Genomic DNA, 26,375 nt, shown 5'->3' on the forward strand with positions numbered 1-26,375 from the left:
CGACGGGCTGCGTGTGTTTTCAATTAACGTCTCTACATGTTCGCAATCAGTGGCATACTGTAATGCGAATTGAGCGAAACTTACTAACTTACATAAAATTCAATTTTCTTAGCCGTGTTTTTTTAATTAATGGTTATAATTTAACATGTAGGCGTACATGGTATAAGAGACCTATCGACCTTGTGGAAGTCAGGATCTGTGTGATGATGATGAATATTGCAATAAACGAAACAATGATACAAATACTTACCAATCTTTAATTTTCGTGTAGCTCTTCAGTGTTTTAGTTTGACTAGGCACATCATATCGTCTCATAGCAGCCAATTCCTGTCCGCAAGAAAGCGTGAAGTCATTAGTATTTTTTTTTCATTTAATAACCGAGAAACCCAATTTATAAAATATGAAATGAATATGAAAAAAATGGGTTGTCCTAATAGGCATCCTGGAGGCATGCCTCTTACAAACACGTTTCTTTTTTAACTATTCTGAATATTATTAAAAAAAAACCATTTACATGTGGACTCATAGTCATGTAATTGCGTATTCAAGACATTTAACAAGGATAACATTGTAATATATAGTTTAATTGCTATGATAACGGAGTCAAACGCTACACTAAAAATCTGATGGTAAAAGGGTTACATTTTTAGAAAAGATTTTTTGACTCAAAACCATCTTTTTTACTGTACTTAACTTGTTGAGAAAGTGTATAGTTTGTAAAAGAATTGCAAAAATCTCGTCACGTTTGGAAGTAAAGGACCAAATCGGTTCAGCTTTCATAGCGTGAAAACGTAACAAACTCAATGTTACAATAAAAGAGAAAAAACTATTTAGGTTGTTACCTAAATCATTAGACATTCTTTGGAAACTGCAGTCGAACTTTGGTTCAAAATACTTAGAATATGTAAATGCTGGTAAAGCGAATTACCTTACAAGATCAATTATGAAAAGTGGTATTTCAAGATTGTAGTCAATGGATTAAAATACTAAGAAAAATACTCACCCAACCAAGCAGCGTATTAAATTCATTGTTCATTATTAAGTCTGATACAGACTTATTTGAGTGCTTCTTGAGTAGAAAATTTCATTGTTGAGCTTATTGATTTGTAATTCATGATTTCATTGGATTGTAGGTATATGTTTCACAAAGAATTGCATAGAAAAACACAGGTCTTTTACAATAGTAGGTCTTTATTTTTTATTAAATTGAAATATATGCATATCTTTCAAAAAATTAAACAAATAATTATAACAAAGAGCATGTCGACATGATAATTAAAGTAACGAGTATTGACGATAAGTCACAAAGGTACATACTGCTATAACAAAGTCGTCTACATAGAATAAATATGAGTACTTTTAAAATACAAAATATAAAGGAATACAAATTAATATAAAGCATCAGTCTGCACGACTAAATACATAATTTTTATTTTGAGAAGCAATTATTAATAATTATTTATTATTTACTGTGCGGACCTTCTCAAAACTGGAAATATAACGTTATATAGATGATGTACAACATCTGGCTTATATCCGGTATGACATGTATGGCTTTCAGCAAAATCCATTTCTCCATGAACTTTTCGAATCAAGTCTTTTATTGTAGTAAGTCCATACCCTTTCTGTTTTAAAAATAGTGCAATTTCTTTCAGTACCATCATTTTATTTGCACCAGTTTCGTTCTCCTCCTTTTTTTGAAGATACATGTTAAAGCGCATATATTTTTGAAGTATTGCTAGTACAGCATTAGCATCAGCCTCGGCTATCTGGACATTGTTTGCTCCGGCATTCGTTCCTACATTAGAGATGTCAACTACGTTATTAGTAACTTGATTCATTGGAGTTATTAGGCTTGGAGGATAAGACATTCCAGAATCAACACGGTCAGCTATTAGTTTTTCTGTATTCATGAAACTCGTAATAGTTTCAGGAAATTTCCATGCTGCCAAAAACGACAATATTTTAGGGTTATACAGCGCTTGGAGATTATAATTATTGGTATTTAAAACCATCAAAAGTTCGTGCAACCAACGTTGCCGAATTACAGCATAAACGTACGGCTGTAATGGATGATAATTTTTCTTCACGTTATAAAATACATTTTCATACCAATTATTTCCTTTGCCATTTTTAGCGAAATGATTTGCTAGACTCAGAAGTAAGTTGACAATTCTTCTTAAATTCAGTATTGCAAGTTTCTGATTATTTTCAAGGGTGTCAAGTTGAATTTTTCTTAAATTTTCATTCAACTTGAGCAAATTATTTATAGAAAATAGCTGGTAGGTAGCAGCTAATTGTGGTCTCTGTTGTTGAACATTGATAACCCCATAAGGCTTGACTCCGTTCATGTTAGGACTGGCACCATAGTTATATATATTACTTATTTGGTTGTTGGGCTGGTATTGCAACGGGACTGTCATGGGAACTAAACCCCCATTATTAAAACTTGTTTGCTGCACTGTAGGACGACCATTCAATGTGTTATAATTAATTTGTGAATTCGATGAATGTGCATTTTGCATTGTCGTTTGAGGTTGCGATCCGGCTTGGATATTTTGGGATTTTTCTTGAGCTAAGGGTTGTTGCTTTCCTATATTTAAATTAACGTTGGATTCCATTACAAGTTTCTTTCCTGATTCCTTGTTAGATTGGCCTTCATATCCATTTGATGGCATATTTGATATTGAAGCCTCAGCGTGTGCTGATGCCGTTTGAGATGCTGCGGGTTGATTGTTCCCCACATCGATATTAACACTAGATTCTACTGAAACTTTATTGCCAGTAAGCCTATTAGATTCAGATCCATGTGTGTTTTGTTGGGTATTAGATATAAATTTTTCCTTCGTTGGATTATTTTTTTCTGTCATCGGTAGATTATTTATTATACCATTATTAGCTTGCTGTCCAGAAACAATTTTGTTATGGTTCGCTGAAGAAACCTGAAAGGAAGGTTCATTCAAAATAGTGTTCGATTGCATCATTGTTGGATTGTTTTTCATAAAGTCCAGTTCACGAGAAGGCTGGGGACCAACCGGCAGAAAACTTTGATTCTCAGTCATTACTGATTGGGAATAACCTGGATTAATACCCACTATACTTTGCGGTTGGGACGGTTGAAATTGACTGCCATACATGTTTTGGTATTTATTCAAAGCAGATATAAGTCCCACATGATTTTGATTGCTGAAATCGCCATTGCCATACTGTAAGGAATTCATTCCAGCAATTTTGCTGTTTGGATTTATCACGTATGTGTGAATCTGATATGGATTACGAGATTTATTCTTGTTTATCGTCCAAGGCATAACGTTCATCGCTTCTTCGTCTATTAGCTGTGCCAAATCTTTGTGTTTTCTATCTTCTATATGCCAGGGTAGTTCTTCAATAGTTAGCGGTTTAAGAAGCGACTTCAAACCTTGTGTTGTTATTTGCTCAATGTCCAATGGTTCGCTTTCTTTTATTTTTGATTCAATTCCAGGTTCCTCAAGGGCTTGATCATAAGCACTTAGCGGATTGTCAAACATGGCCCACGGTGTTTTATCTTCTGACGCTTCTTTAAGGATCCTTAGCCAATCTTGTTTAATTCTTGAGTCCATCACAGGCGGCTCATTCTTGATACCGTCAATGCTTGGTGGCACGTCATCAGCTAACCACGGTACATCATCTGATATTTCCTTAATGTTCAGTGGATTATTTTCATTTATTGATGACCCCATAGGGTTCTCATTTGTAATTTTATCGAAGTGCAATGGCACAGCATTTTGTAACCATTCATTGGTCAACCATGGTACACCTTTATTAAATATTTCCTCATTGTTTGATGGTGTCTTATTTAAGATTGGTGTACCAATTAAAGAATCTTTATCTACAATATTATTAACGCGCAATGGTACAGCATCTTGTACCCATTCATCGGAGATCCATGGAACATCTTTATCAGATATTTCTTTACTATTCAAGGAATCAATCGCAGGGTTTTCTTTTAACACATTTTTAACGCTCAACGGGTTGTTTAATGTTATCCAAGGATTATCGTTTCCCTTTATTTCTCCAATGTAGGATGGGTTATTGTGTTTTATTATAGAGCTTATCATAAGCTGCTCTGGTTTGCTACCGCCAGTTCCTAACGGTACATAGTTGTTCACCCATTTATCAGTTAACAGTGGCATAACCGTTTCCAACATTTTCTCAATGTGTAATGGATTATCTTCTGTTAATCTTGAGTCAAGTATAGCTGGCTCTTTTGGATTTATGTCACCGTTCAGACTTTTATCGACTAACGTCCACGGCAAATCCGTTTCAGTAATTTCTTCCATGACGTTAGGTATATCGGGTTGTTGTCTTAGTTTAACCCCAGGCACGTTGTTAGTATTATCGGCAATGCTCAACGGAAGATCGTTTTCCGTTTTTGCTTCAGGAGTCAAAAGTTTTTCAAGATTTGCTTCAGGCACAGCGTCAGGCTCTAGTATAATGCTACCGTCCCCGCTCGAAAATATTTCCTCAATGTTTAATGGATCCTTGTTTATTATTGGTGTACCATTTACAGGGTTCTCATTTGCATTCTCCGTTCTCAACGCAATTGAATTTCTGTCAGCGTTCAGAGCTTTGTCCATTATCGTCCACGGCAAATCCTTTTCATTTATATCTTCAAGCACGACGGGTGAACTTTGTAGTCTTGATTTAAGCGCAGGCACGTACTTAGTATTATCGTTAATTTTCAACGGTTCGTCATATTTTACCCATACACCAGCATTCTGTGTATTTTCTGGAATAATCAACGGTTTCTCAATTTTTTCAAGCACAGTGTCAGGTTCCAGTTGAATGCTATAGTCAGCACTCGACGGTTCATCGTACTTGACCCACTGACGAGCGATTTTTGGCAAATCCTTTTCCGACGTTTCCTTAATGATCAGTGTCTTTTCTGTGACTGAAAGCGGTGTACTCGTACTCGATGGCTCTTCGTATTTCACCCATTCGTCAGTGTTCCACGACGAGTCCTTTTCTGTATTTGTTTCTGGTTCAGTCCTTACTCCGTTCATTATCAGAGGAACATCATTTTTCACCTGATTTCCAATAGCCCAAGGCTTACTTTCCCACGATGTGTTTTCTATGATTATAGGCTCGCTCTTTACTAGAACTACGGCTTCCTTAGTAGGTGTTGCATTTTTTAATGCTTCATTTCTAATCTGTCCGCTGTCGGCAAACTGTAAACCGCTGTCGTCAAGTCTTTCTTTAGAGGAATTCAAATCACTCCGTAGAACATTGGAGGGCTCATTATCATTTACTCGACCAGAACCGGCATATACTTTTACACTTAAATTATCATTTTTCAAATCTGGATTCGTTTTATTTCTTGCTGTTTTTGATTTGGTCTTTTTGACGCTACCATATTTTTTAAGAACTCCTAGTAGGTCATCAATTATCGGCTCAATAGGCATTCGTTTTGATTTTCGACGCAGTATTCTGTAAATATCGAAAAATGTAGATAGTTTCTCTATCTTTGATAACAGTTGAACTTGGTTAGGTTCTGTAGCAATATAATGTTTAACTAATTTCCAAAAGTTATCCACATTGATTTTTGCCTTTCTATTTACTTCGCCACCAAACAATGACAGAATGAGATTTTCTTGTTTTTTGGTAATATCAAAATCCTGTGTATTGTCAGTAACATCTGGAATTGTTTCAACTGATACTCCTTCAGGACGTTCTGTTTCGTTGAGTTTGACGGTGATGTCTGTTCTAATAGTAATAGGTTCAACTAGAACGCGAAGTGAATTGTTAGGAATATTTGGTTGTGTGTTTTCTGATACCTGAAAAATAAATATTATTAAAGTTCGAACTTACGACTCATTCATCGAAAATTTATCGCCTCAACCAATAAAGATATTTTTTTTTACTTACCCGTGCTTCAGCATCCACGGCGCTTACATGAGATCTGCCTTTGTGTTTTATACTAACATTTACTTGACTAGCTTTTCTTTTTTTTCCTTTTTCATTTAAATCATCTTGTCTACCATTTTCCTCTTCTGTTCTTAGTGATATTTTTTTCACAGCTGGTCCATTACTGCTATCGTTGAAATCGTTTGGGACAAGGTAATATCTCGATATGGTATGTGTGGTTCCATCTTTTTTCACTACTTTCCGATCTCCTGGTACAATTTTTACAGGAACTGCGTCCTGTGGAATATTTTATTTATTAACAACTATTAACTAGGTACGGGTACCTAACTTTGTTCTGTGCAATGCTTTTTTTTTTGTAACTAACTAGGTGCTTTCTGCGTTTTCAGTCATCTAGCTAGAGGTACTCAATTAGGATGATTGTCTTTTTAGATAATCGTATTATGTAAACTACAACCTCTTTTGCCATTTGTGATATTTAAGGTAAAGCTTAGCAACATATGTATTCACGTAAAACATTTTCTATATAATTATTTTATGTTCATGTAAATTAATATATTTGTAATATAAATTGTGTGGAAAATATATTCATAAAACTGCGAAGTGGGTTTACAACTAAAATACTCATCTAGTATACATATAAATAAATGTTGTGAATTCGACACATTTAGGTAAATTCGTGATAAAATTATTATTATATTTAACATACTGTAAATACGCTGTGTGCATTGCCATTTCATATTTACAGCAGCCTGCTAGTTATAATTAAAATTATGTATCTAATATTTTCTATAAAGGTGAGCTGCACCATTTAACTATAACGATAACCGTCAAATCCGCGATTCGACAATCGGCAAGGTTCGGTTATCTTTTAGTTACACGGTGCAACTTACCGTAAGAATTCTATTAATTAAGCCATATGCCATCTCCTTGTCTCTTCTTTGTCTTTTGAAAATTAATGGTTTGTCCTTTTCGCATCACTGCGTTTGTTAATTACTTAAAAATCTATGTAGGTATTACATGTTAAAGTGTGCGTTTGTTCAACAAATAAATTAAATAGGTAACCAATAAACATATTTTTATATAGCAACTTTTCCTGGTAGAATCACTAAAAGCTAAGGGCTCGGAAACCACAAATAATTAAATATTTATAAATACTAGTGTCCCGAAGTACTAGTCCCGAATTCATCACTAACCACGATGATGAAAAAACATGACTTACCGATATCACCAAAAACAAAACGTTGATACACAAACCACCGACAAAAATCTTCATTTTCTCGTTTTTCGTGCACTACATCGAGCAACGGACTCCGTTTAAGCTGCCAGCAGTCCAACCTTAGCCTATTTATTAGAAAAACAAATAATCGAGACAAATTATATAGAGCGAATCTTTCAAAGAGTAAAAAATAACAGAAGGGACGAATGGAAAATGAAAAAAAGTTACTTGCTAGATGACTCAATACTCAATAATCAATAACTTTATTGCATACCATAATGTATAGGTACAGGCTGGTGGGTAAAATTAAAAGAAACAATTATGGACCCTGTCGGGCACAGCAAAGTTAGTTTTTACAGAAGAGGACGAAGAGCGCTTTTTAAACATAACAATATTGAAATAAAGGATGAAAATAACAGCAGATAGAAGAGTATGGAAGGAGAAATTATGCTGTTAAAGATAAAGATAAAGATAAAGATATATTTATTTTGCAAATATGGGTACAAAAGTAAATGGTGTTATAAAAATAAATAAGTTCTGCCATATTTTGCCATTCGGCGTGCAAACATTTACAAATTGTTGACGTTACAACTAAACAATTAAATTATACAAATCAGTAGCATTAAGTTAAAACTAGATGAAAATTATTAACATAATATAAATAAAATAAAACAATGAAACAAATTAACAGTATTCAATTAATGTGTAGACTTATTACCGACTAATTTAATGTCTTTGTCAGACAGAAATTCACTTATATTATAGTATGCTTTGGTAACTAAATATTGCTTTAACTTATTTTTAAATAATTTAATAGGCAATTCTTTCCATGACTTAGGTATATTATTATAAATGATCGGAGCCATGCAGAAGACACTTTTGCGCATTAAAGTAGTCTTAGCGGTCTGGAGACATAGTCGGCTATTGTCGCGTCTGTTTCGTGGAACAGTATCGGCAAGTCGTTTAAAACGGCTCGGGTTCGACTTTACAAAGGATGATGATGATAATGAAGGGACGAATGAAAAATACTTACGGGGTTTTATCCACACAGTTATCAGAATGTTGGTTTGGTGTTTCGATTTAGATGTGGAACGATCGCTGGGTTGTTTCGGCAATCGGCCGTGAGAACGACTCGTGCAAACGCGTTTGCACCTACTACTACACAAACAAATATTATTTATAAAATTAAACGCGTGAAAATATATACCTCCCTTAGGTACTTAGTTTTTATAACCCCAGTTGGTACACAATTTGAAATGATCAGATAAGAGTTACCTATTTATAAATCTATCTTAATGCATGGGGTACGTTAACACATTGTCTCATACCTGTACATAATACCTAGGTCAGAGGGATTTGAGAAAATTCTGTGACACTAGGGATCAAGTTCTGGGCACGTAGGTATCAAGAATAGGGCGTATCCCTTCAATCTTAATTAGAAGTAGATAATCTTCTAACTAACTTATCGTGACTGCGAAATAGCAGTAAAAAAACAAATCAGTTCGATATCGTAGGGACTCTCAGGCCCACAAAGGTGCAGGTCCCGTGATAATTGCTCCTCTTGCCATGTGATTAATCCGGCACTAGCGGCATTGACTATGGAGTATTTTAGTCAACCCTAAGACCACAAGATATAAATATCTGAAGATATAAATATTATTCAGAGAGTAACTTTTCTTGTCCGAATTTTGTTACTAGAGACTGCAAAAAGCTCAAAATGTATAAATGAAAAGTTGAGCATTGCAAAGCAACAAACGATTTATTTACTTGAGTGTTTTTCCACACAGTTTTTGACAAATAATGGTGTCCACGGCCGATTTCGGCCACGGCGGCTGTTCTCATTTATGGAGATCAGCCGGCTGCGCATTGCGCAGACACAGGTGCACTCCCTATTCCTTCACTCACATAGCCCGATGGGACGGCAATCCGACACGACCGGAAAGAAATCAGGCGCAGGACCGACATTTACGTGCTCTCCAATGCACGGGTGAATCAATCACCAACTTACAGACTATGGGCTGCTTTGTGAAAGTTCAACAAAACCCACAAAGCGATTTCGGCCCGACCCGGGACCCGGGGGGTACTCAAGGTCTCGGGTTTGACAAATAATCGTGAGGTAACAAGTCGCTACTTTTGAAGTAGCAAATTTACTTGATGGAAGTTATAGGTAGGTAGGTAGAAAACTTAATAGGCAAAAACTTGAGTTTCTGCAAAAGAATAACGTCTGTTTCATACATATTCTATGACCACTATCACTAACGATGTAAACTTGTAAAATGCGATAAATTGGTCTAACATCATGTGTAGGCTAATAAGGCTGTTTTTTATGAATAAAACAAAAACATACCTACGCCTGAACACTGTTTTTGCCTTATAGAAATAAATAAAGAAAAAACTGAACTGAGAAGCGAGAAAAGCGTTGAAATGAGAAGTTTGCCATTTTGGATTCATACTTCCACGCGCTCCTCAAAGAGACGTCAGCAAACCTCAGAAGTGCCTATGTTCGGGATAGTTCGAAAGAGTTACTGTGGCCATGGTTCAAGAAGGAGCATGGTGTGTTTTCATTAGCAAGAGTCTGACACTGATTCTCTCTGATGATTTTCCACCAAGAAAAGGTACCTACTCTGAATTGTAGAATTTAGACTATACATTTACAAGTGCAAGACATCTAAGGATAACTATTAGAAACCTTTCCAATGAACTAAAAAAAAAATGCATGAAAATGCGTTCAGTCTTTAACGTGTTTATCACCAACAGACAGGCGAAGGATTTTTTTACATGTAGTGAGTGACATACTTACTACGAAATAAGCACGTTTTTAATATAATCATTAGAAACTTGTAAAACTGGCGCGTAACACGGCTCTCCAATTTTATTAATGATCCTTAAACTCTCGTGTGCATATAATGCATTATTTCTGCTCCTTATTTTATAAATACATTATATGCTTTGAACTGTTCTTTTGGTGAATTCGCAAAGGAATTATTATTTATTTTATGTTACAAAGATAATAGGTAGTATATAATTTTAACTTTAGTGGAATACTTAAACGTAATAACATGATTGTAAATAATTTAGTTTTTAAATAGTTTTTAGTTCTTAGCTGTCGTATTAGGATAAGAGATCCTGTAAAGATAGTTTAAGGTGTTTATAAATAAATTAATTAAAAAAAAATGCTTTGAACTGAATGCTTTGTTAAATTCAGTTCTATTAAGTCTGTGGTTGTTCACAGCTGTGCTGATTTAGAAAGAAACTAAAACAAATAAATAGATAAATAGACAAAAACCGCGGTGCCAAATAGTATAATGTCCATACAAGTTATCTTGTCTATGTGTAATCCGTAGACTATATAATGTAACATATTTTCAGTCTTTAAAGTGTTTACCATATATAGTTTCTATGTATATGTATGGTCTAGCCGTTTTTTGACAGTTCAGTTGACAGTTCTGGTAGTCAGTACAAAAAATGGTATGGATATACTATTTGACGTCATACCATGACGGTAAAAAATATATGTCGATAAGTCGATAATAACAATGAAAACACAAAACTTGTAAATAACATTATTATAATATATTTCAATTGATAATTGCACGTTAGAACCAATACACAAGAATAACAAACAAATACAAAAATTATACTTATAATTATTAATCACAATCCGTTGCCCAGCAGTGGGCAACCGTTCCAATCAAGGTATTATTTTTTCCCAACAATTTTACATATAAGTACTATTTTCACTAGATTTTTGCTTATAAACTACAGGTTTAATATTTTTAACTGTCCTATAAATGTTTGCGGTTAAATATAACGTAACAAACTTTTGTCCAGCAGTGGGCTATCACATTAATAGTGTTTACTTATAACTATTGACGTTGGTTTCCCAACAGTGGGGCTTGATATACAATTCTATGCATTTTCTTAAGTTTTAGTTGTTGGTACAGTATAGAATCATCATCTGCCTAACCTTTTCCCAACTATGTCGGGGTCGGCTTCCAGTCTAACTGGATGCAGCTGAGTACCAGTGTTTTACAAGGAGTGACTGTCTGTCTGACCTCCTCAACCCAGTTAACCTGATATCCTTTAGTAAGACTTGTTGTCAGACTTTCTGGCTTCTGACTACCCGTAACAACTGCTAAAGATGTTCAAATAACAGCCGGCACCAATGCAAAGTGCCTTTCGAAACACGCTAACTGTTATGTAGCCACTAGTCATATGACTGTAATTTTCTCAATTCCTTCCTTTTAAACTACAAGCCGTCCCAACACAGTTGAAAATCTAGTTATAAACAATGAATCCTACACTGTAGCAACATTATAACATGCAGTGGGGGTTAAACAACAGTGCTTGTGAAGATTTCTATCCAGTAGCCGTCGGGGTCTTGGATGAAAGCCAGACCTTTCATCTTACCTTCGTTGGGACGCTTGATGAATTTCACTCCTTGTTGTTCAAACCTGGAATTTTAATGGTCAATGGATTAGGGAAAATTTCTGAAGAATTATTTAGTTCTAATCTACTGAAATATGAGAGTGAAACCGTTGGCAGAAGCTAGAATTATAAAGAGAATAGACTTGTATGCTGCATGTATTATGTGGGTAATTAATTAACTCATAATCTACTGATTTATAAATTTTTTACTACTATTAGTAATATTGGATTCCCATACAGAAACATGATTCATAATGCAGGTAATCTACTCAAATTATAGTTTTGGGAAGCTATCTTAAAATAACTTTTTAAATTTTTCACAGACTTATCTTAGCGTTAGAAAGTTTCTTGCAGTTTATTTTTTCTTTTTTGAATTTTGATTCGCTCGCACGGGTTTAAAATATAAAATTAAGCTATGATTATTACATTGAGCAATTGTTTTACTTAGCTAATTTTTATCTGGGTATGTGAAGCAATTCCCACAGAACTTCAGTGCAACCTTGGTAAAACGTCTTTAACCCGTTAACAATAAATTTTCTATTGTTCTAAAATTAGGTAAGTAAACGAGTAAACAATAATTACCTAGCACAAGCTTCATCGACATTCTTGACGAGTACGCCGATGTGACCGAAGCCGCGCGGGTCTGAGTTCCCGTTGTGGTAACTCGAGTCGTCGCTCTCTGTGCCCCAGTTACTGGAAATGTTATATGGGGAAGTTAGAAATCGCATATATTTTGTTATGACTGTGACCATCCTGTCAAGCACGTGTGGTTTCGATTCCAGGTAGGGAAAGTAATAATGCAACTTTTGTAAGTTGTATTTATTCTTGAAGTATATTTGGAAGTATATTTTGACTGATTAATCTGATTATTAGGCGATGGAAAATACAGACTATAAGTCTGAAATCACCACCCCTCATTGAGCCACCGTGGTGATTATGCGAAATCTTGGCTGACGATAATGTGATGAACATGAACATCAAGAAGTCTTGCTTATCCTCTTTCAAGCTGCAGAAAGTGTGTATTTGGCTACCCATCTAAAACGGTTGATGGGAATTTTGGAAGCAGATTTTTTTTAATGAACAACCCAGCTTTGTCATAGATTTTATAGCTGAATCCATTTCAATTATATTATGTATAAGGCCAGATAAATAGGGCCCTGACAATCATCTTAGCACTCTACAATTATCTACAACCCAAAAAAAAAACAGTAACATATTTTTACTCACTATGTCAATTCCAAGGTAGCCTTCCTGGTCATAGCCCAAGCGGTCCTAGTAGCCTCATCCGAAGGAATTTCAGCAGGGTTTTCATACCCCATGAAGAATAACGAGAACTTCATAGCTGGGAAGTGCAGTTGTTTCAGCAATGTCATACCGAGGACTCCAGTGTAGAAGGGGATGGACTTCCTAGGGTCTTTGATGCGGTACATCGTTTGTTGGAACATGAAGTCCTGGAAATATTGGAGAAATTATTTAGCTTTTGTTTACATATAGTTACTTATGTATAGTTTATAACTGTTGGGACTTATATTATTATAGTAGGGGAGGCGAGAGTGCTAAATCGGGAGTGACTCGAGCGTCAATGAGACCTATTAGATTGCGAAGCTTAGATGATAAGAAGAAAAAAATGTCCTGACATACACACACTTTCATCGGTGGGTGGAGCGGCTATAAACTTTCAAAAATGTAAAAAAAAACAGTTGCATGGACATACTGGAGCGCGTCAGATATTAATAGCATGCACGTCGTACGTCATTTTGAAAACATACGTATATTAATCTGACTGTTTCCATGGTGGGGGTGGTAGTAGGTAAGGGTTAAAAATGGGAAAAAAAATAATTTTATCGAGCGTGTCAGATTATCAAAAGGGGTGTTAAGTGAACCAAAACGAAGGCTCTTATGCAATAATCTGACGATTTACACGTGACCTAAACTCGTGGCCATTACTTGAAATTGCAAAAAAAAATCGCCATTTTGAAATACTCGAGCGCGTCAGATTAAGATATATATGGTTCATTTATGTACCCTTAACGTAATCATCTTATAATCTGACGATTATCTGGAGGAATTCGCTTAATCTGACAATGGAAAGTTTTTTTGCAAACCTTTTAACAAATTGAAGAACTGAAAAAATTGCAGGTAAATAAACCAGTATGTACCTATTCTTTGAAGTACAAAACTTTTATTTATGAGCAAATAAGTATGAAAAACATAAAGGACAATGGACACAAATATACGGAACCTCGTACACTCCACCAATAGCAATGTCATACAAATCATTGTATAGGCCTTTTTATCTAGAACAACCTATATGACAGCTTTGTTGACGTTTGCCCGTCCTGAGATATAGATCAAAAAGTGTGTAAAAGTTAAAACTAAATAATCCATTGATATCTCAAGTTTTTAAGGGAATATCTAAGTGCTACTACGAGTATGTCTTCTAAGTACTATCAACTTTTTGATCTATAGATCAAAAAGACACTTTTTGAGATATATCTCAGAACGGACAAACATTTCAACAGAGCTGTTATAATAAAGGTTGTTCTCGATAAGAAGGCACATAATACAATGATATATATGACATTGCTATTAGCGGAGTGTATCAATCTGCTCATACATTACATAAATTTCTATAATAATTACATTGAATTATAATGACATTGATAAATATACATGTGTCATAAACAATACAATAGAATCTATAATAACATGGCTTGACGGAAATAATCTAAGCGTAAATCTTACAAAAACTAATTTTATTCAATTTAATACCCATAGATAAATCTAAAATCTAAATAATCTGCCCAGCCTTTTCCCCAGCTATTTTCATAGGTACAAAAAAAAAATACGTATAAAGACTTAATTTATTAGTTTAATTAAAACCATCCAGTAGAGTTGCGCGTTGCCACTCTTGCAGAACAGATAGAAAGAGATAGCAGTTGCTTTCATTGATGAAGCGACACTACGCGCGTAATTTGTGAACCACGTTATGCAGAGTAGAGCCAATGTTAACCGGATGACTAGGCCACAACGACCTGTATAGAAAAGGCGAAGTATACGAAACGGCATTTCTCGGTATCACGATAGACAAACAATGCAACTGGAAGGCACACGTATTTAACAAAAGTATGCAATAAAATGAATCGTCTTCGTTAAAAACAATATATCTGCATACCATGACCAGTAACTTCCTGAGATTAGCGAGTTCAAACAAAAAACTCTTCAGCTTTATAATATTAGTGTAGATTATTTAAGACCCAAAATGTACTAACACTTATTGCAAATTAATTGAATTGAAAAAAGAGAGAGAGGAATAGAAACTTGGGAGGAGAATACCGGCATCACGTAGCTGCACGCTTTAAACTATATCGATTAATTTTCCTTACTTCGGCTTACGGGAATCGTCAGATTTTATATTTTTCGTGAACGTTGAATTACTCCCTTCAAAAAAAAAAAAAAAATAGCCGCGCTCGAGAAAGTCAAGATGACGTTTTTTTTTTACAAGTTTGTAACCTTCCTACTTCTTATCGTCAATCGCAAATTGTCAGATTAGTGGAATATACACTTTTTAGCATATAACTAACTTACCCTAACTTAATCTGACGCGCTGGAGAATGTCAGATGATAATTTTTTTTTTACTAATCTGATCCTTTATTCTAGACGCGCGGCTGCACATACAGGGCTTATATTTGGTGGAGGTGTTAAATGGGGTAATAGGTACCTCCCTATATACTAATCTGCCGCGCTTGAGTAAATCCCGAAATCCCTTCTAGGCCTCCCCTACTATTACGTTAGACTGGAAGCCGACCCCAACATAGTTGGAAAAAGGCTTGGAGGATGACTTATACTATTGTGGTGGAGGTTTGAATTATGGTTAATATTAAGTGTTTCTGAGAAACAATGTAATTTTGATTAAGCACATTTTTAATTGTGTTTGAAATCGTAGTTTTTTTGGATTTTTTTAAAGTAATTCCGCTTTCTTTTTCATTTGTAAAGAATTCCTTTTTGGGCCCAATAGTAATTACTGTGACCTCATCATGACTCAAAGACCATTTAGAAATAAGCATATCTCTATCTAGATTGATTGAAGTGTTAACTTCTCAAGTATGGTATTGAAAAAGCAGAAAGCGATAAAATATGATTTATCTCTATTTATATTACAATATGACTCGACAAATCTACTAAAATCAATACCAGGCTCAATTACCATTGATAAAATACTGCAAGTAATACCCTTATTGCTCACTAATCTCATCTTTTATCAGATTTTATCTTGTATACAACATAATACATTACATTTATATATTTCATCTGTAATCAGGTACCAAATGGACCAATGTACAATGATTTGGCAGAAATCGGACCACGGTTCACAATAGTTTAATAATTTTTTGTTTCACAATATTTCGTCACAAACTTGAGATAACAATATGAAGTAATTTTAAGATAATGGTTTTTAGATAATTCTTGATTTGGAATGTTAACTACTACTTATTTTGTAACATTATTGTTGTACTGATAAAATGAATATCAATAAAAAATCTTAAATTTTATGTTAAATTTTAAGTATGGTAACATAAGAAATTGAGGGTTTCTAACTACTTGGAAATTCTTTAAGCACTTAGAAAATGAAAATGGGGCAACAAATGGTGACCTTGTCAGCATATGTTAGTTCAGACTTATAATATTTATACAGCGGAACTTAACTGTAAATATTTAAAGAACTATTGATTTTTCGCCTTGTTGGGTAGTTACTGTGTGAAAAAGTGATGACTATTACCTCTATATTTTGTCTATATTTTACAGTTGAATGATTTATTGTACTGTTAACTATAAATGGAAATACTAGATTGAACAAAATATTAGATAATTTTTCAGGGCAATATTAATAATTTTAGTTTGTCTAATTCTTAAATTAAAGAGAGGATTTCAATAAAATATTTAAATCTAAAATAACACTAACTAATCCAACCCATTCCGCAATTATAGCAATGTATTCTATGGATATTTTAGTGTTTGGAACAGTATTTACTTGTTATCAAAAATAAAGTTCAACAAAGGACCCTGCATTTCTCACTTCAAAATATGAGATACAGATTTTTTCTATAAAAATTACAATGTAAGTATCACATAGCAACTACTGTGTGTAAAAAATAATATGCTAATTGGAATCAAATGTATAAAATTGTTTTACTGACCTCCAGAACTATATTTTTTATACCTACTATGATTTTTGTATCAGATAACAAACTGGAACTTAATTAAAGAATTTTCTCATTTGCTACATATTAATTTTATTTTAACTGGTATTTCTACACAATTTATCCACATAAAATTACAAGATAAAGTAATTAAATAATATAGAACATGCTTGCCTGGATTCTAGATGTCATTAAGTCAGTCAAATATTTAAAAATAAATTAAAAGTGACTCTAATTTGAACCATACTTTGAGTTTGAATCTAAATTCAAAATATGTTTCTAAATTAGGCATACAGGTTCCCAATTTTCATTACTGATCTAATCTGGAAGATGGACTGCAGTTTATAAGATATAAAGTGCTGCAAATATATATATTTTTCAAGATAACTTACCCTGGTTGAAGGGTCGGGAGTTTGACATAGCGCCTCGATCTCTTGCGGTGAAATTCCTTCGTTTGCCATGGTTCTAAAAGAAAAAATGATACATATACTCAGTATGATGTATACCAATAAGAATATAACCTAAAAACACCGACCTTTGCTTTCTATAAAATCTACTCAGCAAGAAAAGTAAGGATAAAACTTACGACAAAGTTGTAGTTTGTAATCAAACCGGAGTTTACTGAATATAGAACAGTTTCCGAAATATGTTATATACACGTACCGATAGCAATCAATGGTTGAGATACCGTAGTAATTGTATGCGGTAACTGATAAATACAACACAACACACACAGAATGGGAAACTTGGGAAAGATAAGATTACAAAAAAAAAATCCGGCTGTCTTATTGGGGTCTGACGTTTGTTATATAGGGCTGCCATATTCAAAAAAAGCTTTCCCTGTTTCTTACATTATTTATGAATCTATTTACTTATCAAGTTCATTTAATTTGGCTTTACTTAATAAGTTACTTACTTTTAATGATAGATCTGCTGACCACGAACTGTTGATAATCCATTACAATTTAAAGGAAGACCAATCTGGACAAATCATTTACAAATATGACGTTGTATAAATTCCCTCTTTTACCGTATTGTTTAAATTATTCATTTTCGAATTCAAAAGTTTTTTTTGTTTACATTTGATTAAAGTATATACGTGGATGAAACTAAAATACCCTAAATTGGTCAAAAGTATATTTTGCTAGCCACCCGAAATAAAAAATGTTGCAGAGCCGCAGCAGATTACATTTATCTTGAAACCCGAGAAAACCCAGAATTTCAGATTTACAGCATTCAGTACCAAAAGGCCTATTATATTATACAAAATACTTATTAAATTCTGTTTTTTTTTGCGTTGCATTTATTTACGTTCAGTTTTGTTTATACATTTGTGTCTAAATCAAGCTAAGAAAATTGTTATAGTTTGGTAGTAGAATATATAAAAGAATAAAAGACATGAATGACAAAAAAGTTATTTAATTAATTACTCCTAAGGTAATATTTTTCGTATAAATATCTAAGCTCTTCCATCCATACAACATCTCGTTCCGCCGAAGTTATTTTACATTCGTACGCTGAAACCATTCTTATTTTTTTCTCATCTAAAAATATATCTCCAACTACACTTAAATAGTCTCCCAGCGCAAAATTCAATGGTTTTTTCGCTATACGGTCTAAAAGAGTAGACATAATGTGAACGTTGTCGTTGCCTGCTCTCGTCGCTACAGAAAAACCATAATATAAATCTTTCAAAATGGCGGGTGATGTATTTATATTACTTTTTGTGCTATCATAATAAATTTGAACTGATCCTGTACAGTCGGAGAGCTCTATATTTGTTGCGTTGTTCACTGTATTGTAAATAGATGTAATTACGCCATGTATCATGATATTCTTGAATGTCAGTCCGAATAATTCGTAAATGTATTTGTGTTCTGTATTTTTGGCGCGAAATACGTCTTGTATGTAGACTTTTAGTGGGCACTGTTGGAAGTTATTCATTTCTTGTAGATATTTATGTAACACTAGGAACAAGATCACTTATTATAAAATAGTCATGTCCTTATTAAGTTTTTTTAACTGATATTAACAGCACAATTCACTTTGTTTTGATTAGTTTATTGACACATTTATTTCCATCCAGCTGACTTAAATGTCAATGTCAATCATAAAATCCTAAAAAAAACGTTTCGTCCAAAAGTGTCTTTGATTTCGTTAAACATTTCATTAAAAATCTTTTACCCCAGCAGATACCTTAAGATTATGTTTTGCTTAATTAATATTATATTAATAACTTGGTACATATTAATTTTTATTCAGAATATTTGGAAAAGGTAAGAATTAGGCAGCGAGCTTAACAAGATTACAAGACTTAGAGATTTCCTAAAGCGCTGATAGATGGCAGTTTATTAAAATCCTTTCTCCGCTGCAGCAAGATTATTGAATTTGTCCACATTTACTCGAAACAAGGAGTAACTAATACCTTTACACATCATAAACACAATAACAACTTAAGAAATAGAAAAAAAATAATTGAGGAAAACCGAAGTCAAGAGTTCGTAACTCGTAAATACAGGAATGATGACGTCAGAAGTCAATTTGGCCCTCTTTTCCTGAATTTCCGCGCTCTCGGTTGTTTTGAAAATAATTGGCTACACAAGGCAAATGCGAATATCACGGGCAATCGAAGATCTACTGGCGCGTTTCAATCTCACGGAGAATCGACTATTTTATTGCTTTTTACAAAAATGACTGTACATTTTCCGGGTATAACAATTCGGGTTAATTTGCTAGAAGAAACCAATTTGTATCTTTTCAGTAGGCTTTTAATGAGATTTTATTACTATGTTATATTATATTGTGGGTGGATGAATACGATATTATTTTAATTTTTGAAGTTGCTTATAGCTAGGGCTGCCATCCGTCCGGGTTTCCCCGGATTTGTCCTCGTTTGGAGGCCGTCCGCGGGCCGTCCGGGCGGGGTTTCAAGAAGTGTCCGGGGAAAACCCGGACATTTTTCATAGGGCCATCTTAACCTATGGTGCCTGGGTATGCGAATTACCCGGGCGCCTAATAATGCAGAAGTCGAAGTGTCCCAAAACTCCAAAATTTTCGCGCTCGCTTCGCTCGCGGCTTCTTTTCTTGACACATTTTTTTTTACGTTTAGCTACTTTAATATCCCAATATCCAAAAAATTTTCCGCTCGCTTCGCTTGCGGCTTCTTCACTTTGCGGATTTTTTTTTTATACAAGTTTAGGTGCTTTAGTGACCCAAAACTCAAAAATTTTCGTGCTCGCTGCGCTCGCGGCGACTTCACTTTACAGTTGTTTGAGTTTTTCAACATTTTTTTGTCTAACCTATCAAGAAGGTAACTCCTAGTTTCCATATGAGCTTTCTTAATTATGACCTTCGAAATACACTAAGTCACAATCTTTTAATACTAGGTACTACATGAGCTAGAGGCGGCCCTGACTTTTAATGTAAGGAAGGACCTCATTGAATTTAAGTACTATGGTAATATTAAAAATTAGGTCTTATTTTGTTAAACAAAAAAAATCGGACTCGTCCGGGGAAAAAATGCTATTTACGCCAAATGTCCGGGTTTTTTTTAATATTTGTCCGGGTTTGGCGAAATTCGAAATGGCAGCCCTACTTATAGCATGCATATTTACATCTTTATTTTGTGCATAGAGGAAAGTAATATATCGGGTAGTGTTAGGTCTTAACTAGGTACTTAGGTATTGACAAGTGCCTTGAACACCAGCTTTCGCTTTCAGACTAATGATAATTTATGGGCCGCATTTTAAGCTACAGATTTCTCTTATTTATATTTTTAACGCTTTGTCCACGCTGATAAATAAAAATAAAAAATGGAAATTGAGTATTTTTAACTGTTACCTACATAGTGAAAAATTAAAAAGGATTTTTTATTATTTGTTTACCTCCAATCGTGGTATAGCAAACTGATAAAGGATTTCACGTAAAAATTTAAAAGTTTTTAACTAAAAATGACTTGTTTTACAATTTAATGTAAGCGTCGTGTAGTAAAATTAAAGTTGCTACGAAAACAAAAGAGTTGTCGACCACTTTTAAATAAGGGTTGTCACTCTCAAATACATAGTTCCACAAACATAAGAAGATATAAAAAGTATGAAGCTTCACATAGAATTTGTAAATAAATAAGCTGAAAGAGTAAACTTAGTTCCTACTGCTATTTTCGTCCGTCATCCTAACATCTGTTATTTTTAGTTAAGATTCATCTTACAATAGATATACCTATACCTCTATAATTAGAAAATTGCTTTTTTTATTTACTACATTTGTTACGTACACAGACACAGTCGCCAAACAAACGTATAGGTACAATACCTACTTACACAGACGACCAACGGATATGACAGCTGTCAATTTCCTAACATTTCCTTCCACCAATTTACATTGTTTTAAAACTATAAACACTAGAGTACCAGCCCTAACTAGAGGTGGCAGTCGACGCGGCAATTATGCAAACTGCGCCCGTCTGCTGCTTATTTGTAGAGTGTTTTCCCCCGCGAATAGAGGTGGGACATATCGATGGATAATTGAGACGTAATTGATTTTGTATTGGTTAACCTGGTTATGTCTGGCGTGGTGGGGATGTGGGGGGAAAGTTTTTTTTAACGTGGGATGGTCACGGTCAGGGATCGGAAGTTTTTATGCGAAACAGTCATATAGGGTTTTGGTTTTTTATTTTGTATCGAAAAAAAACTTTTGAAATTTCTTAAATAGAAGTTTATATAGTCCTTATATACTTTCTAAGGATTTTGAATAAATGCCTTTTGATTATCTTTGGATGCAACAGTGAGTATTTCTTATTGCATTTTAACAGTAAAGTGCATTAAGAAATATTTATTTAAAATGTCGGCAATCGTTACGAATAGGTATTATATCCAAAACAGATCGTGCCCTGGTCACAAATGGCTGACTTTTGGCATTCACTAAAGTTGGTCGTGGATTTGAATTAAATAACGCAAATCGGGAAGTCACGCACTTTGTTTTTGTATTTTAATATTATTGTATCGAGACCTAGTTCTGCTGTAACAGCAGAATTCTCTAGGCGAAGGAATTATAACATCTCAGTTTATTAGTCAGTACACTTTCATGGGATCCGTATTATCGTCTATAGCGGTAGTGAAAAACTTGAGACAGAAATTATTCCTCTTGATGTTTCCTATAAGCTTCATTCGCGTCCAGCATCTGGACATAAAACACCAAAAATTAAAGCAAATATCGATACTTTAAATATCGATATAGCCCCATCACTAGTGCTCTCATCATCGATGCGTCTATAGCGAGCGTCGTCGCATCGGAATCGTCTGCTTTGGCCTTCACTATCGAGCTTATCGACAACCTTGTTACAGAGCATTGTTTTGTTTTACACAGCAGATTATTATGATTAGTAGAACTTACTTTAAAATTTCCCAGATCCTGGGAGATATCAAAAATCTTATTTAGTATCGTTTCAAGCTGATATGAGTAATGGTGAAGAAAAACATCTTGAAGAATCCTAGACTTGAATTAGAAGAAAAAGTATGAAATCGCCAATCCGCATTGAGCAAGAGATTAACGCTCATTCCTTCTCTGTATGAGAAGAGGCCTGGGTTCTGCAGTGGGACGATAAAAATGATGATGATAACATTGATAGGAATACATCCTTGAAAGAGGAACAAATGAAGATGAGGACTCATGAGGACCTGGATTTGATAGCAGAATGTATGCTGATGAAAGCTTATATTATATCCTTAATAGTGGTACCATAGAAACGATGACCTTCTTAACCAGAGCTTATTAACTGGTAGGGCAGGTGTCTCTAATAGAACCTACCTACTTATACCTACAAGTACCCAACTCTTCATCAATATAACGGACGTTATTTTCTAGCATAAATCTCTAGGAAACGTTTAAATCTATTTAATTGTTTGTTCATCAATGTCAGAAGTCGATCCTGTGCTTGGAAACTCTTGCAATTACCTAGATCATAACTTTGTCTGAAACTGCTGGCTTTTCATAGAAGCTGTAGGTTTAGAACTAAACGGTTAAGCCGCCGTGAAATACTCGGAACTGTTAGAGGTATTAGAATTTACGAGATTGTATGTTCTGGTGTGATTAATTTTAATTTAGTATATTTATGTACTTAAAGAAGATGGAAATCATCATACTTTACTTGGGTCAAAAAGTTCGGAAACTGATACTAGCTGCTGTACCTACGGTTTCATCTGCGTCCCAAGGGACCTACTTCCCGTACCGGAATCAAATATGTTTATTATACTAGCTGTTCCCCGCGGTTTCATTTAATTCCATAAGAACCACATCCCGCAGCCGGCACAACTTATAATTATCGCACTTATCATGTCCTTTCTCAGGTTTTGGACCCTTTTTGTATCAGCCAAAATTTAATTGAATCGGCTTAGTAGTTTTGGTGTGAAATCTGTAGACTGGTTCTAAACTTCGATAACTGTTAGAATAGCTGAAAGTAAAGCGATACTGAATAGTATCCATAAAACAGATCCCCTAAACACTAACTCAGTTTTAGTACTTTTAAATCCGCTATAATTTTCCGCGCACTGATCTGAATGGAAATGAACAGATTCCTTTTTGAGTAACAAACACATGTATGTCTTTATGTTCTGTATGTTAATTTATGACAATTAGTTACCTATCTAAATTAAGGGCACGAAGATATTTTTGGCCTGGAAAGAAAATACATTCGAGAGAAATTGGTACGTATAAGTAATATAGAATCATTTAACTTTCTAATTTACCTATATGCAAATCAATTATCATCCTCCTCTTCTTATCCCAGTTTTATTTGCGGTCGGCGCGGTATGTTTTCTTCTACCATACTCTTCTATCTGCCATCATCTCACTAGTAATATTATTTCTAGCCAAAACGACTTTCACACAATCCATCCATCGTTTCTTTGGTCCTCTATCGACGTTCATACGCAAACTCTTTTGACAAGATCCTCATTCCTAAAAGAACTTCTAAGCTGTAAAGTGTTGCAAATATCTAGGCCAAAAAACCATATTCAGCACGTCCTTCAAAAACACAACCCTTTTTACCCCACATACCCTTCTTTTGCCCGAATTTAGGGTAAAGCATGACCTTAATCACCATTACATTTCGACAGAGCCCACAGTATGCAAACATTTGCCGGCAATAATAATTAGCTTTAATATAATAAAACAAAAGTACTAATTCCAGTAATGCATAACAATTCGAAGAAAAATAAGAAGTCCCACTTCGTAACACAACTTCCTAACATACTTCTCATGTCAAGGGGATTTCAATGATAACTGGAAACTCTGATATCCCATGGTTATCGCTTACTGGTTTCGCCATCAGTTTTGCTCGAGTAACGTGAAAACTACTTCGTGTACCAGGGTAAAAAGTCTTCTTCCAATGGTCTATCTAACATTGAAATATATTTTCAAATGGGGCCAGTAGTTCCTCAACACGCTCCTCAAGCAAATAAACAAACAAAAAAAAATTCTTCAGCTAAAAATTCTTCAGGTACCTAATAAAAAAAATCTGACACTGTAGGTCTCATGGTGTCAGTTTTTTTATATTCTATAGTATAGGACATAGTGGAAAGTTGCTGGGGAGTTTGTTCCACCATTTCTTCTTCCCAGCAAAAACTCATAAGAAGTGGTAAAGGGTGGGCATTTTTAGGGGCTGTCTTCTGTAAACCTGACTACCAAAAAGTGCCGATTTTCAGGCTACTTCGAATAAATGTCTTTTCAGCTCATAGGTTAACAAAGTCCAGCTAAACTTTTGCAAGTTACTTGTTGTATATACAAGTAACAGTAACTGTGCTCCCCCATTTAAGAAATGAACAGAATCGCGCGCGTTTTGTTTCAATGTTTATAATAAGTGTTTGTTTTATACAATTCCAACAGCTAGGGGTTTTTGATAGGTACTACTTTTGTAGGAAGTGCGGTTTTGGTAAAAGTTTATGTTGTATGCTTACGATTTTATTGAAATGACCTACTTTAGTAAAAACACAGTCATATAACTCACTAAAAATATGTATAATTTCAATTATTTCAGTTTTTTCATGCGTTACGTTACTTCATCATGGGTATGTTTACTAAAGTATAATCTCACATTCGCAGTAGATTTTATTTAAATCAATTCAGCTGTTTTAATGAAAGCGTGACAAAAAACAAGGATTAGGTATTAGTTCAAAATTGCTTGACCAATTTTACCTATTGGATATCTAATTTATTTTATGTCCCTCTAAAAAACGGGATTCTGTTAGGTACTAAGACTTCTCTTCAAGTCCATTCTTATGTCACCAGGTTCTGTCAGGAAGGTCTCATGAACCATGATATGTAGACTAAACAGTTGAATTTTTCACAGATATTGTGTTTCTGTTGCCGCTATAATAATACTTAAAACTAGTATAACATTAATATTTTAGAAGATACAGATCACTTTAAGCTCAAGTTCGATTTGTACAGTTTTTTTCCTGTCACCACTTGAACTATGAATCTTGAAAATGAATATCCCAAAGTAATGTATGTTACTAAAATTATATAAATTATATAATCATCCTCCGAGCCTTTTCCCAATCATGTTGGGGTCGGCTTCCAGTCTAACCAGATTCAGCTGGGTACCAGTGCTTTACAAGAAGCGACTGCCTATCTGACCTCCTCAACCCAGTTACCCGGGCAACCCGATACCCCTTGGTTAGACTGGTGTCAGACTTACTGGCTTTATATGGCTTATTATATAAATTATATCATAATTTGTTAAATGAGGCACATAATTTGTATAAACAGAGGAAGTTAATAACGTTAATGGCGATTAAGTAATGCTTTATTCATGAACGCAGCGAGCAAACATTTTGATGACCACATTTTATTTTGTGTAATAATAATAGTAAATGCTTGGTGTTTTGTTATGTTATTTATGTGGGTTTTGTTATGTATTAATTTTGTTTAATTCTGTCACTTCCAAATCCAACTGTAAAAACAAAATAAGCGACAGTTTGTAAGCTATGTGTGTTTGTTACGCTTTCAGGCTAAAACTACTAAAAAGATCTGTTTTTTGTCTGAAAATGCTTAATATTTGTCATATTCAATCATGGTGTTTATTTAGTAATATTCAGTGTTTGTGACTTAGAGACAGTTAAAGAAGTAGAAGCAAGTAGGTACTGTCTAATGGCAAAGAAGGGAAAAGGCTAGGCAGATGATGAATGGTAAAAAAATAATCCCTATGTTCTTTACCCAACAGAAATAAAGATTCAATCTCAAAATTTCCACATCACGAAAGAAAACCTCAAAAAATTCTACCCAAACATTGTCATAACAGGATTCACAAAATCAAAACCCGTGTCCAAAAAGCTTTCCCCACAGAAACAAGGAAAGCATACTAGTAATAATTATTTCCTTTTTTTCTCCACTGTTACCGTGTAAGGCAGTCTTAGAGCGCATCTTTGGCATCAAGCCAGACTCGACTCAGCCGAACGAGCTATGCACTACTGGGCTAGTGATGCGCCAATTATCGATAATTTTCATCGATAAAACGTGACTCTGATTTTCGTTGAAGATAGCTTTAGGTGTTGGATTAATGTTAGTGATGGGATTTTGATTTTTTTTCTTGAAGGAGTTGTTATCCTTGTTCTGATTATATCTCATG

At 34.4% G+C, this 26,375-nt stretch overlaps 3 protein-coding genes across 5 annotated transcripts; all 3 read right to left on the bottom strand.

Moving 5' to 3' along the window:
• Window positions 1-1,256: 1,256 nt before the first annotated feature.
• Window positions 1,257-7,391, bottom strand: LOC110371481 (uncharacterized). The gene is made up of 3 exons (XM_021327767.3): window positions 7,124-7,391; window positions 5,905-6,180; window positions 1,257-5,813 (listed from the first exon to the last, which is right to left on the bottom strand). Exons 1-3 carry the CDS (start codon window positions 7,175-7,177, stop codon window positions 1,467-1,469), a joined length of 4,677 nt encoding a protein of 1,558 aa, XP_021183442.3. The 5' UTR covers window positions 7,178-7,391; the 3' UTR covers window positions 1,257-1,466.
• Window positions 7,392-10,671: 3,280 nt separating this feature from the next.
• Window positions 10,672-17,572, bottom strand: Glo1 (Glyoxalase 1). Of its 3 annotated transcripts, none has more exons than XM_021327753.3 (5): window positions 17,414-17,572; window positions 17,143-17,215; window positions 12,776-12,999; window positions 12,131-12,241; window positions 10,672-11,574 (listed from the first exon to the last, which is right to left on the bottom strand). In XM_021327753.3, the coding sequence occupies exons 2-5, from the start codon at window positions 17,209-17,211 to the stop codon at window positions 11,454-11,456; spliced, it is 525 nt and encodes a 174-aa protein (XP_021183428.1). In that variant the 5' UTR covers window positions 17,212-17,215; window positions 17,414-17,572; the 3' UTR covers window positions 10,672-11,453. The 3 variants fall into 3 exon arrangements, with proteins under 3 accessions (XP_021183428.1, XP_021183427.1, XP_021183429.1); XM_021327752.3 differs by having other exon boundaries at window positions 17,337-17,497; XM_021327754.3 differs by lacking the exon at window positions 17,414-17,572 and adding an exon at window positions 17,286-17,325.
• A 581-nt stretch (window positions 17,573-18,153) lies between these two features.
• LOC110371454 (uncharacterized) lies at window positions 18,154-18,823 on the bottom strand. The gene has a single exon (XM_021327722.3). The coding sequence runs from the start codon at window positions 18,692-18,694 to the stop codon at window positions 18,173-18,175; it is 522 nt and encodes a 173-aa protein (XP_021183397.3). The 5' UTR covers window positions 18,695-18,823; the 3' UTR covers window positions 18,154-18,172.
• Window positions 18,824-26,375: the final 7,552 nt, after the last annotated feature.

This window comes from Helicoverpa armigera, chromosome 28 (assembly GCF_030705265.1).
Source record: "Helicoverpa armigera isolate CAAS_96S chromosome 28, ASM3070526v1, whole genome shotgun sequence".
Classification (NCBI taxonomy): Eukaryota; Metazoa; Arthropoda; class Insecta; order Lepidoptera; family Noctuidae; genus Helicoverpa; species Helicoverpa armigera.

Coding starts and splice junctions, on each gene's coding strand:
- LOC110371481 (XM_021327767.3), bottom strand. CDS start 7,177: ATGAAGATTTTTGTCGGTGGTTTGTGTATCAACGTTTTGTTTTTGGTG. Junction 6,181..7,123: donor TTTTGTTTTTGGTGATATCG/GTAAGTCATGTT, acceptor AATATTCCACAG/GACGCAGTTCCTGTAAAAAT. Junction 5,814..5,904: donor CCGTGGATGCTGAAGCACGG/GTAAGTAAAAAA, acceptor TTTATTTTTCAG/GTATCAGAAAACACACAACC.
- Glo1 (XM_021327753.3), bottom strand. CDS start 17,211: ATGGCAAACGAAGGAATTTCACCGCAAGAGATCGAGGCGCTATGTCAA. Junction 13,000..17,142: donor CTCCCGACCCTTCAACCAGG/GTAAGTTATCTT, acceptor CAATATTTCCAG/GACTTCATGTTCCAACAAAC. Junction 12,242..12,775: donor GCTACCTTGGAATTGACATA/GTGAGTAAAAAT, acceptor TAACATTTCCAG/TAACTGGGGCACAGAGAGCG.
- LOC110371454 (XM_021327722.3), bottom strand. CDS start 18,694: ATGAATAACTTCCAACAGTGCCCACTAAAAGTCTACATACAAGACGTA.